The sequence below is a fragment of the Lissotriton vulgaris genome, chromosome 12, assembly GCF_964263255.1.
Source record: "Lissotriton vulgaris chromosome 12, aLisVul1.2, whole genome shotgun sequence".
NCBI classification, from domain to species: Eukaryota; Metazoa; Chordata; class Amphibia; order Caudata; family Salamandridae; genus Lissotriton; species Lissotriton vulgaris.
The window spans coordinates 782438965-782455935 of record NC_141700.1 but is presented as its reverse complement, the minus strand read 5'-3'; the positions used below and the strand labels follow the sequence as shown (position 1 = coordinate 782455935).

General features: G+C 46.5%; 1 protein-coding gene across 4 annotated transcripts in view; it reads right to left on the bottom strand.

The window, feature by feature from the left end:
* The window catches only part of FXR2 (FMR1 autosomal homolog 2), a 395300-nt gene that overhangs the window by 52218 nt on the left and 326111 nt on the right, over positions 1-16971 (bottom strand). For all 4 annotated transcript variants that reach the window (XM_086946152.1, XM_086946153.1, XM_086946154.1 and 1 more), the window contains exons 13-15: positions 11620-11832; positions 9836-10036; positions 9616-9714 (exon numbers count right to left, since the gene is read on the bottom strand). In XM_086946152.1, the coding sequence (XP_086802278.1) occupies positions 9616-9714; positions 9836-10036; positions 11620-11832 (513 nt within the window). The remainder of the gene's footprint in view (positions 1-9615; positions 9715-9835; positions 10037-11619; positions 11833-16971) is intronic.

Below are 16971 nucleotides of genomic sequence, written 5' to 3'. Positions count from 1 at the left end.
CTTCAAGAGGAATATTACCTAGGAAAGTCATGGATGCCCCCATTTACCTAGTGGAGGGTGCTTTTGGGGGGGACGGTTAAAGTGCGTTTTGCCTTTTGATAGCATATCTGAATGCATTTAACTATCCATCTGCCTATTCCTGATTTTGAAATTGGATTCCCCTTGTGTTGTGGTGCAAAGGCAACAAACAGTTGCTTTGTTTTCCGAAAGGATTTAGTTCTGTCCACATAGTAAAGTAGAGCTCTCTTTACGTCTAGTGTGTGCAGGGCTCTCTCAGCTACTGACTGTGGATTTTGAAAGAACACTGGCAGTTCTATTGATTGGTTGATATGGAAATTGGATACAACCTTAGGCATGAATTTAAGGTTTGTTCTAAGAACCACCCTGTTGGCATGTACCTGCATGAAAGGTTCTTGAATTGTAAGCGCTTGTAATTCACTCACTCTTCTGAGTGAGGTGATGGCCACTAAGAATGCAACTATCCACGTTAGGAATTGTAGTTCGCATGAATGTAAAGGTTCGAAAGGAGGGCCCATGAGTCTGGTAAGCACTATATTGAGATTCCAGACTGGGGAAGGGGGGTGCCTAGGAGGAAGAAAACAATTTACTTACCTGTAACTTTGGTTCCCCAGTATTGGTAACTTTCATAGATTCCCATGCTTTGTATCATTCCCCGTCGTCGGAATGGGAGCCTCGGTAAATAGAAAATACCTTAGTAATAAGCACAAAGTGAAAAAATAGGCCTAGGCCTCATCTCATTTTGTAGCTTATCCACCTCTTTTTGTAAAAGAGACCAAATTCTTGCAGAAGCCAATCAGAGCAGCCTCACCCCATAGAACCTTCCTGAGAGAAACTCAGAGCCTCAGATTTTCGTAGCCGTTGTGAACATCAACATCATAAGACAATAAGGCTGAGCTTTCCCAGGGGAGGCGGGTGGGCGCATGGGAATCTATGAAAGTTACCAATACTGGGGAACCAAAGTTACAGGTAAGTAACTTGTTTTCTTGCCCCGGTATTGGAACTTTCATAGATTCCCATGCTTCGTATCAGAATAACTAGCAGTAAATAGAAAAAGCATATTTTGTAATATGTGCACCTGAAAATGTCATACATAATTCTGATAAGAAAAACCAGATACACATTAGCATCATAAAGCAAAATAATAACAAGTAATACAAAACATGCAAACAGGAAGGCGGGATAGAAGGAAAGCTCACCGACTTATTGGAAAAGGTTCCTCAAAACCGCCTGGCCCACTGCTGCATCCTCTTTCACAGAAGAATCCAAGCAGTAGTGGCGAGTGAAGGTGTGGACACTGCTCCATGTCGCTGCTCTACATATGTCCTTGATCGGGACACCTGCGAATAGAGCCGCCGATGAAGCCATTGATCTCGTAGAATGAGCACGAACTGCTCGTTGAAGTGGTTTTCCCGCTGCTTGATGGCAAAAATGTATAGCACTGGAAATCCAGCGGGAAATGCAGGGTTTAAAAACTAGACACCCCTTTCGAGGAGCGCTGAATAAAACAAAAAGCTGGGAAGACTTTCTGAACTGTCTTGTGCGCTCCAAGTAGAATTTAAGACATCTGTGAATGTCCAAAGAGTGCAAAGCCCTTTCAGCTGGTGTGGAAGGTTGCGGAAAGAAAGATTTTAAGACCACCGGCTCATTCAGATGAAATTCTGAGGGTACCTTCGGAATAAATTTAGGCTTTGTCCGTAGGATGAGAACATTATTTTTGAACTGTAGAAAAGGTACCTCAATTGTGAAAGCCTGGAGCTCACTAACTCTTCTAGCCGATGTCAGGGCCAAGGGAAGAGCTAGTTTCCATGAGAGAAACTTAAGGTCAGCCTTATGAATAGGCTCAAATGGGGCCTTCATAAGATATGACAAGACTAAATTCAGATGCCAGGCTGGTGGTGGAGGCCGGACTGGTGGAAAGACCCTGAATAAACCTTTCAGGAATTGTTTGATAATCCTTTCCGACCACAGGGAAGGCCCCGATGATGAACGTCTGAATCTAGAAATGGCCGCTAGATGTACCTTTACAGAAGAAGGAGCCAATCCAGATTTCGCCAGAGAAAGGATGTAAGGTAAGAGTTGGTGCGGCGCAGAAGTATATGGATGTAGACCTTCTTTCAGACACCAAAAACAGAATCTCTTCCACTTAGCCCGATAGGTCTTGTTGGTACTAGGGGCTCGGGCCTGGGCCAAAATGTCTTTACATTCTCCTGAGAGATTTAAACCCTGGAACTCTCTGAACTCAGGAGCCACGCTGTCAATCGTAGAGACTTCAAGTTCGGATGTAGAACCTGTCCGTGAGCCATTGTCAACAGTGTTGGAACAGGATGTAGAAGAATTGGCTGATCCTGGGAGAGGAGGAGAAGTTCTGTGTACCAAAACTGTCTGGGCCATGCTGGTGCGATCAGAATCATCCTGCACGGCTCTACCTTGAGCTTGCGGATCAGTCTCGGAATCAGCGGAATGGGAGGAAAGGCGTAAACAAATGCGCCGGACCAAGCAATCAAACGGGCATTCCCCAAGGACTCCCGATGGTGAACCCTGCTTGCGAAGGACTGGCATATGGCGTTCTGGGGAGTTGCAAAAAGATCGATGGATGGGGTCCCCCAGCGTGCAAACAGTTCCTCCAGAATGGTCTGGTCCAGTTCCCACTCGTGGGAGATAGTCCTTTGGCGACTCAAAGCATCCGCCGTGACATTGAGTGTTCCCGCTAGATGTTCCGCTGAAAGGGCGATATTATTTTGGATCACCCAATTCCAAAGTGTCTGGGCTTCATTCGAGAGGGTGGAAGATCTCGTGCCGCCATGCTTGTTTATGTAGTGCATGGCTGTGGTGTTGTCTGTACGAACCAGCACTGCACAGTCGCGGATTCGTGGAAGGAAGGCTTGTAAGGCCAGACGAATGGCGATAAGTTCCAGTAGATTGATGTGGAACTTGACTTGGACTGGGCTCCAATGGCCACTGACCTTCAGTTCTTGGAGGACCGCTCCCCATCCTTCCATGGAAGCATCTGTCGTCAAAACCATGGGAGATGGTGGAAGTTGGAACGGTAAACCTCTGGAAAGATTGTCTTTCAGCAACCACCAGCTGCTTGCCTTCCTCATCTCCGGAGTAATGACAATCCTGTCGTCGAAGGAGCCTGTGACTTGACGCCATTGTTTGTCCAACTGTTCTTGCAGTGGACGCATTCGCAGCCTGCAGTGTGGAACCAATGGTATGCAGGATAAAATCGATCCGAGAAGCGATTTGTACTTGCGAACGGACAGAAAATTCCGTGTCTGAAGAAGGCGGGCTGAAAAAATCAGCTTGTTCTGGCGCTCTTCCGAAGGAAAAGCCAGGCAGCACTCTGTGTCCAGGATAGCCCCATGAAACTTCGCTGTCTTGGAGGGGCGTAAAACTGATTTTTCTCTGTTGAGCCGAAGACCCAGTTGCTCGAACAGTTGTCTGCAGGTCGTGACTGCCCTGGACGCCTCTTGGAAAGAAGGAGCTTTCAGCAGCCAATCGTCCAGATATGGAAGAACCTCTAAAGACTGTCTCCTGAGAAAGGCTGCCACCGGAGCTAGTACCTTTGTAAAGATCCGTGGAGCGGATCGGAGACCAAAAGGCAGTACTTTGAATTGAAAGTGGCTCTTGCCTACTGTAAACCGAAGGTATTGCCTGTGAGCTGGAAGAATGGGTACGTGGAAGTAAGCGTCTTCCAAATCTAGGGTCTCCATGTAGTCCCCTGGATTGAGAAGGCGGAGGATGTCCTGAAGAGTGATCATCCTGAAGGATAACTTGATGAGATAAGTGTTGAGCTGCCGCAGATCTAAAAATCGGACGCCACTTGTCCCTCGTCTTCCGAACCCGGAAGAACCTGGAATAGAACCCTTTCCCCTTTTGGGAGAGGGGTACAGGTTCTATTGCCCCCTTGGTGAAGAGTTGGTGGGCCTCGAGATGAAGGAGTTTGAGATGTTTGGGTGGAAAGGCGTCTGGAGCTCTTGTTGGAGGAAGATCTTGAAATTCCAACGTGTGTCCTTCCTTGATGATCTGTAGGACCCACTGGTCTGTTGTTATGACCATCCAGTTGTTGAGGCAATGGGCAATCCTGCCCCCCACTGGTGTTAATGAGGGCACAGGAACAGTGGAAAGAGCCACCTGGCCGCTATTGTTTCCTGGTGTTGTCTCTCCTTTGTTGGCCTTGTCGTCCCCTCGGCTGTTGGCGAGAGAAAGAACCCCTCTGAGAGTATTGAGGTTTATTTGTTTGGCTAGATTGTGACCTGGAAGAGTAGCGGTGCTGATTGCCACCTCTATAGGTGGAGAATCCTCTCCCTCTTGCTCCTCTGAAGGGTACTTTGCGATATTGCAACGTTCCTAAGGATTTGGCTGTATCAGTATCTTTCTTTATGCCCTGTAGGGCGTCATCTACGTGTTTGCCAAATAGCATCTCTCCATCGTATGGCAGATCTAGAATCTTATTCTGCACCTCCTGTCTGAACCACGTGGCCCTCAACCATCCTTGGCATCTCAGGACCGCCGAGCCGGCTAGCGCTCGAAATGCTGTGGTTGCTATGTCCATAGCACAGTCAATCACCTCCGAAGAGGCCCGCTCTCCCTCCAGCAATATCTTCTTTACCTCTTGCTTAGAGGAATCCTGTAGTTCCTCCACAAACGGAGAAAGGTCGCACCACATCTGGCGATCGTAACGCCCCGGAATCGCCGAAGCATTAGCCGCCCTAACCATAAGACTGGCCATTGTGGAGAATCTTTTACCCACATTGTCTAAACGCCTGCCCTCTTTATCTGGAGGCGTAGTTAGCGGCGTGGATGGTATTTTTAAATTTTCTCTGTGCGGCCTGAGAAATTACAGAGTCCGGTTTTGGTTGACCCAGGAGACACGCCGGGCTGCCATCTGGTGCCTTATACTTTTTCTCCAGTCTTGGAAGCACCGGGAGGACTGTGGCTGGATTTTGCATAGCCTTCAGGCCTTCAGTCCAAACATGTTCAATGATGGGGATTGAACGTACTGATTTCCTGAATGGTTCCTTGAAATCGTACAAGAAACATTCTGACTGAACCGTGGTAACAGGGAGACCAAACCTCTTGGAAGCCCGTTCCATCAAGTTGTGAAAACCTCCAACATCCGCTGGAGGAGAGGTAGCGTTATCAGGTTCTGTGATGTCCGGATCACGAGGGTCATCTGGATTCCAGTCCACGTGCTGGTCTTGGTCAGGGTCCACTTGTTGGTCCGCATCTGACGAGGCAGTATCATCATCTGTATCACGAACAGGCACTACTTCTTGTGGATGTGCTGCAGGTGCAGTATCACGCTCTCTCAGAGGCAAAGAGAGTTCTGCCACAGGCGGTGATGGCTGAGGCGGAGGTGTCGGAGTGCGCACCTGTTGAACCTCCTGAGGAGTAGGAAAACGCCTTCGGTAGTCTTGCAACATAAGTTGTAGATCTGAGATAAGAGTGGATGGCATCGCCACCATCTCTTGCTGAGATTGACGCGAAGGCTTCTGCAAAGGCATTTGCCTGCTAGGCATTTCCTCTCCTCCATAATAATGTTCTGGAACATAGTGTTGGTGTTCCATCTCTCCTTCCTCAGAACTGATATCCTGAACCTTAACTTGCAGGTCAGAAGGGCTATACGCTTGGCTAAAGTTGCTATAAGCTTCTTCACCAGAATCGTCATCCAACAGTAGGTTAGGAGGAAATGTTTGAACCTGTCGCGGAGACGTCATTTCTGGTGTTATTTGCCTCCTTTTGCGAGAAAAAACTGTATTTTCAGTCGCCGACGACATCGTCGACGGGGTCGTCGTAGACGGTAACGCTTTCAAGGATTGTGTCGTCGACGGAAGCGCCGACGAAGAAACTGCGCTCGTCGTCGAGGATTGTGCCATCGACTAGGAGAAGCTCATCGTCGACGATGGATGGAGCGTCGACGGGATCGTCGACGAACTCGTCGTCAGCATCAAGGTTACAGGAGTCGTCGACACGGTAGTCGTCGACGTCGTCGAAGCGATCTTTGTTGTCATTGTCGTCGACGTGGAGAAGGTGATTTTCGTCGACGAACAGGCATCAGGTGTCTTGAACACCGTCGACAGTGCAGGCGCCGTCGTCGAGCCCGTCGACGAGGCTAATTTCACAGACACATCCTTTTTTACAGAAATCGTCGGCGTACCTGTGGTTTTCACCGTCGACGACCGCTGTTTTTTATCCGAAACTACCTCCTGAGTTGCAGTTGAAGGCTTTTTCACCCCTCTATCCCTTTCAGAGGGTGGTGAAGTGACAGGAGCAACTTTCTTCGCCTTCTTTGAGGGTTGCGATTCCTCAGGCTTTCCCTGCCTCTCCTTTTCACCGTGGTGAGGAGATTTTTGGGAAGCAGGCCTGTCAGACCTATCAGAGGTCCCTGGTAAGGCCTTGAGAAGGGGCTCGTCTGAAGTAGAAGGGGGAGACCTACCCCTCTTCTTAGACTTCTTAGATGACACCATCGATGAGGAGCCCTCACTGTCTGATGACATACGTTTTTTGAGGTCCTTCATCTTCTGAAGCCATGTGAGGAGGCGTCCTTCCCTGTCCCTCAAGGTCTTCGTGGAGAAGGTTCTGCAAATCTTGCAGTCCGTGGCTTTATGGTCCGGATACAGGCAGCATATACAGTCCACATGTTTGTCCTCGACAAACAATCTCTTCTTTGAGCAGGTAGCACAGGCTCTGAAAAGTGCTTTTTTCTCCTTGTCAGACATGACAAAAAAGAGATATAAGTTGAAGAAAAATAGTTTGGAATTGAAGAAAATGAGCAGAGCTCAATGGAGACTCCCTTGCACAACGTGCGGTAGAAAATCTGAGGCTCTGAGTTTCTCTCAGGAAGGTTCTATGGGGTGAGGCTGCTCTGATTGGCTGCTGCAAGAATTTGGTCTCTTTTACAAAAAGAGGTGGATAAGCTACAAAATGAGATGAGGCCTAGGCCTATTTTTTCACTTTGTGCTTATTACTAAGGTATTTTCTATTTACCGAGGCTCCCATTCCGACGACTGGGAATGATACAAAGCATGGGAATCTATGAAAGTTCCAATACTGGGGCAATCACCCTTTTTAAAACCTCCATGAAAGCTTTGATTGCTGGTATTCTAAACAGTGAAAGGTGTTGTCTGTTTTGAAGGTATGCTACTATGGCAGCAAGGTGTAGCCGTATTGAAGAGTATGCTAAGTTACATCTTTGAAGGTGCAGGTAACATATAATGTTTTGTATTGATGAGTCTAATGGATTGATTTGGTTATTGGTGCAGTAAATAACACATCTTTTCCATTTAGCTGCAGAGCACGCTCGTGTGATTGGTCTTCTTGCCTCCTTAATGATATTCCTGCAATTTGGGGGCAAGTTAAGATATCCAAACTCTAAGACCTCAGGAGCCAGATCGCTAGGTTCATTTGGTTGGGATCTGGGTGTCTGATTTCTCCAGGGTTCTGAGTTAGAAGATGAGGTGCAAGGTGCAGTCTTTGATGGGGAACTACTGAGAGTTCTAGGAACGTCGTGTACCACGGTTGTCTCGCCCATGTGGGAGCAACTAGGATTAGTGTGAGGGAGTGTTGTCGCAGTTTGCGTGCCACCAGCGGGATCAGTGGTGCTGTGGGAAAAGCGTACGCAAATCTGCCTGACCAGTTCATCCATATTGCATTGCCCTGTGACAATGGATGTGGGAATCTGGCGGCAAAGAATTGGCATTTCGAGTTTTCTTTTTTGGCGAACAGGTCTATTTCTGGGTGACCCCACTCCTCGAAGAATGGTTGGAGGACCTGGGGGTGAATCTCCCATTCGTGTAATTGCTGGCTGTGCCTGCTTAGCAGGTCGGCAACTTGATTGTCCTTCCCTGGAAGGTGTTCTGCTAGGAGAAAAATATTTTTGGGAATCGCCCACTTCCAGATGCTTTGTGCCAGATGGGACAGCTGTGGAGAGTGCGTTGCTCCCTATTTCTGGATATAGTACATTGCGGTCATGATGTCTGTCCGGATCAACACCGTCTTGCTGTACAAGTATTTCTGAAATGCTTTCAGGGCTAGGAATATCGCTATCAACTCTAGTTGTTTGATATGCAGCCTTCTCTGCTCGTTTGTTCAGAGCCCCTGTACTGTGCATTGAAGGAGCCTGTCAGTGATGCGTCCGCTGTTAATACTAGTTGTGGGACCGGCTCTTGGAACAGTCGCCCCTTGGAAAGGTTTTGTGGGTTCCACCACTGCAGAGAGTTGTGAGTGTGGCTGTCTACCAACACTAGGTCTTTCAGTTGTCCTTGAGCCTGGTTCCATTGCCGTGCTAGGCATTCCTGCAATGGGCGCATCTGAAGTCTGGCATGGGGGACAATGAATATGCGGGAGGCCATCATGCCTATGAGTTGCATGAAGATTTGGGCTGGCAAAGAGTGCTTTGGCAGGAATTTGCGAATGCGTGTCTGCATACTGGCTATCCTTGCTGAGTTTGGATACGCCTTTGCTACTGAGGTGTTTATGGTGGCTCCCAGGTACTGCTGTATGTAGGATGGTTGCAGATGTGATTTTGTGTAGTTGATTGAGAATCCTAGGCTGTGTAACAGCTGGATTGTTTGAGACGTGTGTTATGCACATTGGTGGTACGATTTTGCTTGTATAAGCCAATCGTCCAGGTAAGGGTACGCATGGACGTGCTGCCTCCTGAGATGTGCTGCTAAGGTCGCTAAGCATTTTGTAAACACTCTTGGAGCCGTGGTAACCCCGAAGGGCAAAACCTTGAATTGGTAGTGTTGACCTTCTATTGTGAACCTGAGGTATTTTCTGTGGGCTGGATGGTGGGTATGTGGAAGTACGCAGCTTTGAGGTCGTGTTGCTAGGAAATCCCCCTGTTGTAGCAACTGGAGCACTTGTTGTAATGTTATCATATGAAAGTGCTCCAACAGTATGTATTGATTTAGGGGTCTGAGGTCCAATATTGGTCTGAGAGAGCCGTCCTTCTTGGGAATAAGGAAATATAGGGAGTATACCCGTGTCCCTTGCTGTTGGATGGAGCACAACAGGAAACAGATATGCATACAACAGGCCAGGGCTAGCTAGTTAAAGGGATGTAAATGATTGTTGGGCAAAGGAGCACAGTGGATTTATGAATGTTTGTTTATTGATTCAATTAATTAAAATCGTTACAATAAATACAGCAAGGCAAATGGGTAAAAAGTAAAATAATGTAGAATTCCGTTAGTTTAAAACAAAATGTAAGCACATGGAGTCAATAATAATTCAAACTTCAGAAATAATCCTGAAATACATATTTCACAGAGTAGCACCAGTTAAACAGAATGCAGAACAAAAGTACTAAACAAAATCATTACTAGAAAAACATCTGAAAAACTGTGACTAAAGGTGCAAGAAAAAAATAGAGAAAGAATCAGAACTTAGTAAGAAAAAAGCCAAGGGGCAGAAATAAAACTGAATCCACAAGGTGGGTGGGTGATATGGGATAGCACAGAAGGCAGGGGAGTGTACAAACACTGCTGCGATCCCTCAGCTATGGCTCTATGTTGCGGACAGATGCCCATCATGATAAGCACATACGCAAGTATTCTCAGAGCTCTATACCCTCTGGTCTCGTCTCACCTGGCTGGCGATCCCGGCTAATTGAGCCATCTGTTCTGCTGCCACGGTTACGGCGCCGGCGACTACGATTACGCCTCTGTGGCTTGGCATCACTCTCTTCTATTTGTATAAAAAGAAAGCACTGTTTCAAAGGTATTGCAACTTAAATTTAAGCAAACCACAAACCCTACGTTTGATGTTACAGCAAATACTCTTCCGCAGCTCTCAACATACAACCTACCTATGCCGTTCTCATTCACAGATGTGCTGTCGGACTCTGCAGCTCCGTCCATTATGGTGGCATCTTCATCTGTACGGCGGCGGCGAGACCTCCGCCGACGGTTGGTGGTGGGCTGGGATTCACTGGCATCTGTGTCCACAGCCTGGTCAGTCTCATTGCTATCCAGGAGACTATAAGGGTTGATGTCAGGATCCTTCAGTACTATTGAATGAGAAGAAACAATTAACATAACAGGATGGCTAAACTTCAAGTGGAAAATCAATGTTCTTGCATCATTCTCAGCCAGAAAAGGTCAAATTTTTTGCTACAATGGCTCTGTAAAGCAAATGGCAGATCGAAATAAATACCCTGGCCTTGTATACAAATTCCTACATGGTCACTGCGCACCAGACTTCAGAGTGAAACTCTGCACCACAACAACTGAGCATACACCTATAGATAGCCTTTCCAACAGACTACCTACATAAAATAAAATGATAATTACGCACTTATATAGCGCACGACTACCCGGAGGCATCTTGGCGCTTGTACAAATACCACCGAGGAACCCTTCCTGGCCTTTCCCTGTGAGGAGCCCACTCCTGGGCACCCCCAAGGTGAAGTCCGGCATCCTCAGCGTTGTTGGGGCAGTTGTAGAGATTAAGCAAGCTATTGTCCAGGGGTGCAGAGTGGGGCTCATGATCAGAATAGGCACAGAGGCGAGAATTATCAGGTCCGAGGAAATTGAGCCCGAGACCTGCCGAGGCGGGAATTGAACCCTGGTCCCGGCCAGACTACTGCATCAGGGTCTGCCGCTCTAACCATTGAGCCACACTTCTCTACATAAGGCGAGATACAAAAGTTCTTGGGAGAAGAGGTTCATTCATAACCTGGGGTCTTATTTATAGGACACTTTACCCACGCTCTTCTGCCTTGAAATAGAATTAGCAATACTACGGGAAATACTATCAACAATCCATTGGGTTAGTCTCTCTTCCAAATGCTTTTCTCTTGCTCCAACCTTGTGCTAAAGGCTACAATCAAGTGTTTACAGTTTAAGTATTTGTATTTACATATCTGAAAAGCTTACCTTGTTTGTCAAGAAACATTGTAAATAGTTAACAAACGGCACATATGAAGACCGCAGCATGTGGTTACATTAACCAAGGTGTCTTCAAGGAAGGAGGCTGGGAGTAAGATTGGAGCAATCTTCCACAGATAACATTGCTATCACATCAAAGAGACATGTCACCAGATGATGGCAAAAGTTTGTAGGCTCCTGTTAAGACTCTTCCATGGTAAGGAGGGGTGGCTTTAAAAGCCTTTTTGAAAGCTGGCAAGAGTGCTTTTCATTCCACAGGAGTGAACTCCTGTGCAGCGGTTCAAGAAGGAAGGAGATAAGGCACTAAATTGAGATACACTGCACTGTGGTTCAGGGGTGACAATGACTATCTCAGTGGCAGTAACAAAAGCTGGTGTAAAGTAAATGCTGATGATGGAAGAGAGTGGTGGTGGGGGGGGAGGGGGAGAGGGGTCTCAGCCTGCATATTTCCTTACAAATTAAATTCACTAATCTGAACAAGTTGCTTAGTGTACATAACAAAAGTTATTTATGTTGTCACTTAACAGAGCTTGTTTGGCAAATTTGTTGGTTAGAGCTAGGAGGATAGTAAGATAGTAGAAATCAACTAGCTGAAATGAAAATCAGAGATCATATCCGTAAAGTTTTGACAACTATTCTGAATAATGTTCTGGTGTAAAGTAGATAGGTAATCACTACAACTAGAAAACACTGAACATTTTACCTGAGCTGATGGAAGAGTTGCCATACTTGCTGCCTCCTATACCTCCACGGCCACGTCCAGGTGGTGGAGGGCCACGCCCTCGCCCAATGCCGCCACGCTTTCGACTCTCCTCAGCTCGTTGTCGGAGATCTCGCTCATTTGGATGTGGGTGTTCATACTCATCCCTTTTTTCAGACTCCGTCTCCGATGTGTTGGACATCTCAGAGTTGGTACCTTGGTTGGGAGATGGAAAAGGATGACTTAGTAACTATTCAATTCCTGGCCTAGTCAAATGTGAGAGCTTGCTACCCTATACGTTGCAAATTGTGAAACATGAGACTAAGGATATTCATTTGGTCCCTTGAACACATATAGCAGATTGTACAAGTGAGTCTCTATGTACTGGTTTGAAAGTTGTCAAACAAGAAGAAATCATTCAGAGAAGGTGTGAATAGCTTGGCTGCAATGGCAGTCATCTGACTAAGGAGTGCTGAGCCTAGGACTGTTTAATCTGTATCCTTTAAGACCCAGGAGGGTACCCAGGGCTCGTCTCCTCATAGCTTGTGGGGCCTGCCTAAAGTTCAAGTTTATTTTAGAAAGTGCATAGTTAGTTAAAACAATTACACCTAAAAATAACGCATTGAAACAAATAAGAAATTGAGATAAAAGGTTTTTATTTTTTATTTAAACACACCAGGTCGTCAGAGTATTATAGTATCCCGTTCCTGCATGCATTAAAAAACACACAAAGCTCAATAGTCAGACTAGTCCCTTTTAATGCTTGGGTTTCGGAGTTGCTCTCACCACTATAGGCCTGTACTTCAATAGCTGTACAAATTTGACAAACCGTGTGTTCAGGTGAGTGTTTACTGCATTGAGGCCTTGGATGACTGCTTGTCCGCAGGTTCTTATTCTGGCTTGAATAATGGGGCCCCACAGTAATTTTCTTGTTTTGAGGATATGCAAAGCATATTTCAAATTCTGACTGTTTATTTCCTGCCAGATCAGAGCCGATACAAAGTTGTATTTGGTCGAATGAAAACCGTGGCACATCTTAAGAAAGGCATTTTTGGTACATCAGCTATGTTTCATAAAGCCAAACTCTAGTCGCGGCTGAGCCTGTGAGGTTTAATTTGGAAGTTTGAACGTTGGCCGGTAGGTGTTGGGTCTCAATAGATCTAAGAGTTTTACCATCTTGCCTGCTGTCATTTCAGAGCCATATGCTACTGTGCGCAAGAATTGTGCAGCCATAACATTTTGTAAGGTGCCCAGACTGCTACCATGCCAGGTTTTTGCCAGTGCCAGTAGCTGGACTCCTGAGGTTAGGGAGGCAGCCTTCAACTTCATGGTTTCCATGTGCGGGATAAAGGCACCTCTGGAGTCAAACACCACTCCAAGATACTTTTACTGTGAAGTGCATGCAAGCCGAAGATCACCAATTGTCCAAGCGCCAGGTGTTCCGATTCTCTTTATAAATTTTACTACTTTGGTTTTCGTGATGGTTTAACTTCTGATTTATTTAGCGGTGTGTATGTAAAGAGATAGTTTAAACAGTGTCAAGCTCAGTAGAATTAAATTGTTGGGATATAAAATGTGTCATTTGAAGACCACTGAGTTTCGCAGGGAACGCATTTACGCAGTTTAAATCATGTGACATATCTGAAATATGAATATTAAACAGCAGCGGGGTGAGAACACACCCCTGCATCAGTCCTGTTGTCATATACATCTTCCTCCAGAGTTTTGTACCGTCTCCCAACTTTACATGAAGCCATGTTTCAGTATACAGAAGTTGGATTGCTTTCATTATGGCTGGTTAGGATCCCAGCGTTTATTAGTTTCTTCCAAAATTCACGCGGGTCCCTGTCGACGAAACAGATATAAAATGTGGTTTTAGAAGTGAAAAACGTTCTTATGGAGTTTAGAAGGGCAACAAGATTTGATAATATGCTCTGCCCTGAGCAAAAGCCCGATTGATTCCATGGGATAAGGTTCAAAGAGTTTACCCATGCTGCTAAATCTTGCAGGACAAGGTTTGCAAAGTATTCGGAAACAAGGTTAATGGTGCTATCAGTCTATAGTTGCCTTGATCACTCCTATCTCCACCTTCATAAATTGGGCAAATTATGGAATAATGCCATGAGTCAGGGACAAACTGGTTCTCAAGAACTGAATTTCTTGCCCAATAGTCAGTGTTAGACCTAAACAGGGCAGCAGGCAGGCCATTAGGACCTGGGGCTCCGTTTTTTTAATTGTGGTCAGGGATCCCGGATGAGCAGCTGTTTAACACCGTCCCAACATTGGCATCACCTGAAAGCGTGTCCTGTCTGCGTGTCAGGCTACGAACCTCCTGTATGCAATTTTTTTAGCAACAACACTGTTGGCTGTGATGGATTTCCTGGGCGGCGGCGGTGGCGGTGGCGCCTGGGTGGTCTACCCTCAAGAAAAACAGATCTTGATCAGGAGATTTGTATTTCTTGAGGATCCTCGCTGGATCTGAAAGAAGAAAGGCAGGAGTAAGGAAGATGTCCATCACTGGTTGTAGGAGCCCAGGCTCTAAAGGCAGTAAGTGCCTCAAAGCACACCTATGGTGTAAAGTCTAAAAAATAACAGTTGACGTTATGGGAAGTGCAAGCATGTCCATGTTTAGCTTATTAGCTCCTCTTGTCAATACCTCATGAAAGGTATTAAGGTCATCCACTGGGGATACCCGCAAAAGTGGGGTATCGGTGAGTGAAGGAGAGTAGTTTGTTTAGGAGGACTGCGTGGAGTTGGACCACGTAGGAGATCAATGCTGTCTGCGCAATGGAGATGAATGATGCCTGCTTGGAGGAGTAGCAGATCTTGGCCTGATAGTAGGACGACTTCTACTCAAGAATGCGTCTTGTGTCAAGGAGGAGTGTCTGTAGGCCATCTATAAAAAGGAGACAAGAAAGCAGCCTCCGCCAATCGAGCTAGCAGTAAACGATGGTCTGGACTTGGAGATGTGAGGTGACAGCAATACCCACCAGGCACTTCTGCTCCTCCTAACTGGCCCTGGTCACAGTCCCAGTTCCACAAGACTAGAGCCCGGAGGAAGATCATTCGCTTGACTCACCGCCAAGACCTGGAATGTCCTGCCTCTCCACCTTATTCAATCCCTGTCGCCAACCTAATTCAGGAAGGATCTCAAGACATGGCTCTTCGACTGAACACTAGCACCAAAATGGATCAGCAGCCCCCTTCCCCGTCAGTGCTTTGAGATCCTCAAGGGTGGGTAGCAGCGCTCTATAACCCCCCTCCCCCCCCCGATTGATTGATGGAGAAGACACAGGTATTTTCTTACTTCTTGAAATAGACCTTGTTCTCCTTTTCGCACGCCTGGTCGGTGATCATCCTCTGGATTCAGTGGAAGTCTTCCCACAAGACTATACAGACAGATTCTTTCTCTGTGTTTCAGAGTTCATCTGGATAGATTGTTACATGTTGGAAAGACTCTGGCAAATGTGTCTCAGGGAGACAGAGTATGCAGACAGAATGAGGGTCTGCTATGGCCTTTTTGCCACAGGCAGGGCATCTAGCAAACAAGGAAGGCATTTTATGACAAGAAAAAAAGTAAAATTCTGACAGAAAGAAAACAAGTTACTTACCTGTAACTGTGGTTCCCCAGTATTGGTAACTTTCATAGATTCCCATGCTTTTGTATCATTCCCTGTCGTCGGAATGGGAGTCTCGGTAACAAAATAACATAGCAGTAGGTACAAAAGAGAAAGAAAAAGGCCTAGGCCTCATTCCCTTTTGTAGCATATCCGCCTCTTTTTGTAAAAGAGACCAAACTTAGGCATCAGCCAATCAGAAGAGCCTCACCCCATAGAACCCTCCTGAAGGAACCTCAGAGCCTCAAATGTTCGTAGCCGTTGTGTAACAGTCACCATATCTGCTGAAGACTGAGCTTTCCTCTGGGAGGAGGGTGGGCGCATGGGAATCTATGAAAGTTACCAATACTGGGGAACCACAGTTACAGGTAAGTAACTTGTTTTCTTGCCCCAGTATTGGAACTTTCATAGATCCCCATGCTTTTGTATCAGATTAGCAAGCAGTCAGCCATAAGCACATTTTGTGGCATAATGAATATGCTACTTACCAGTATGCATCTGTTCTTGGCATGTAGGGCTGCTAACATTCATATCTTAGCATTAGATCGCCGCCTAGTGTTGGGTCCGGATGATCGCACATTGTTGTCCTGGAAGAGTCTTCGAAGTGTCCTGAGATAGGTGGCTCCTCCCCTGGACTACAGTGCGCATGGGCATCGGCTCCATCCCCAGATTGTTTTTCGCCATTGTGGCAGAAGATGGAGTGAAAAGTGTAAGTGATGTCCATGCTAATGATTGAATACAATAGTATATCTGCAGCTGCGACAGGCACCGGGGAGGAGGGTGGGCGATATGAATGTTAGCAGCCCTACATGCCAAGAACAGATGCATACTGGTAAGTAGCATATTCAGTTCGAGGCATGTGGGCTGCTAAATTCATATCTTAGCATAGAATATATAGCAGTCCCTCCATCAGCGGCGGTTGCCCGTGCCAGCTGCAGAAACCTGGAAAAGTGTTTTGAGAACAGCCTGTCCTACAGCAGCTTGCTGCTTGGAATGCACGTCAACACAGTAGTGTTTTGTAAAGGTATGTGGTGTAACCCACGTGGCTGCTCTGCAAATGTCCTCTAAAGGAATGTTCCCTAGGAAAGCCATGGATGCCCCCAATTTGCGTGTGGAGTGCGCCCTTGGGGGTATTGTTAAAGTGCGCTTGGCCTTGTGATAACAAATTTGGATGCACTTAACAATCCATCTGGCTATTCCTGCTTTGGAAATCGGGTTGCCTTTGTGTTGTGGTGAGAAGGCAACAAAAAGCTGTTTTGTTTTCCTAAAGTGTTGTGTCCTGTCTATGTAGTACATCAACGCCCTCCGTACGTCTAACGTATGGAGCATTCTTTCCGCCACCGTTTGTGGGTTTTGGAAGAATGCCGGCAAGTCTATAGTTTGGTTGAGATGAAACTGTGACACCACCTTTGGAAGGAATTTGGGGTTAGTACGTAGCACTACCCTATTTGGATGAATTTGAATGAATGGCTCTTGTATTGTGAGCGCTTGTAGCTCACTAACACGCCTCAGTGACGTAATAGCAATCAGGAAAGCTACTTTCCACGTTAGGAATTGTAGTTCACACGAGTGCAGTGGCTCAAATGGTGGTCCCATCAGTCTGGTGAGGACCACATTGAGGTTCCACACCGGAGCTGGCGGTGTTCTTGGGGGAATGACTCGTTTCAGACCTTCAAGGAAAGCTTTAATGGCAGGCACTCTGAAGAGAGAGAGATGCTGCCTATTTTGAAGGTAAGCT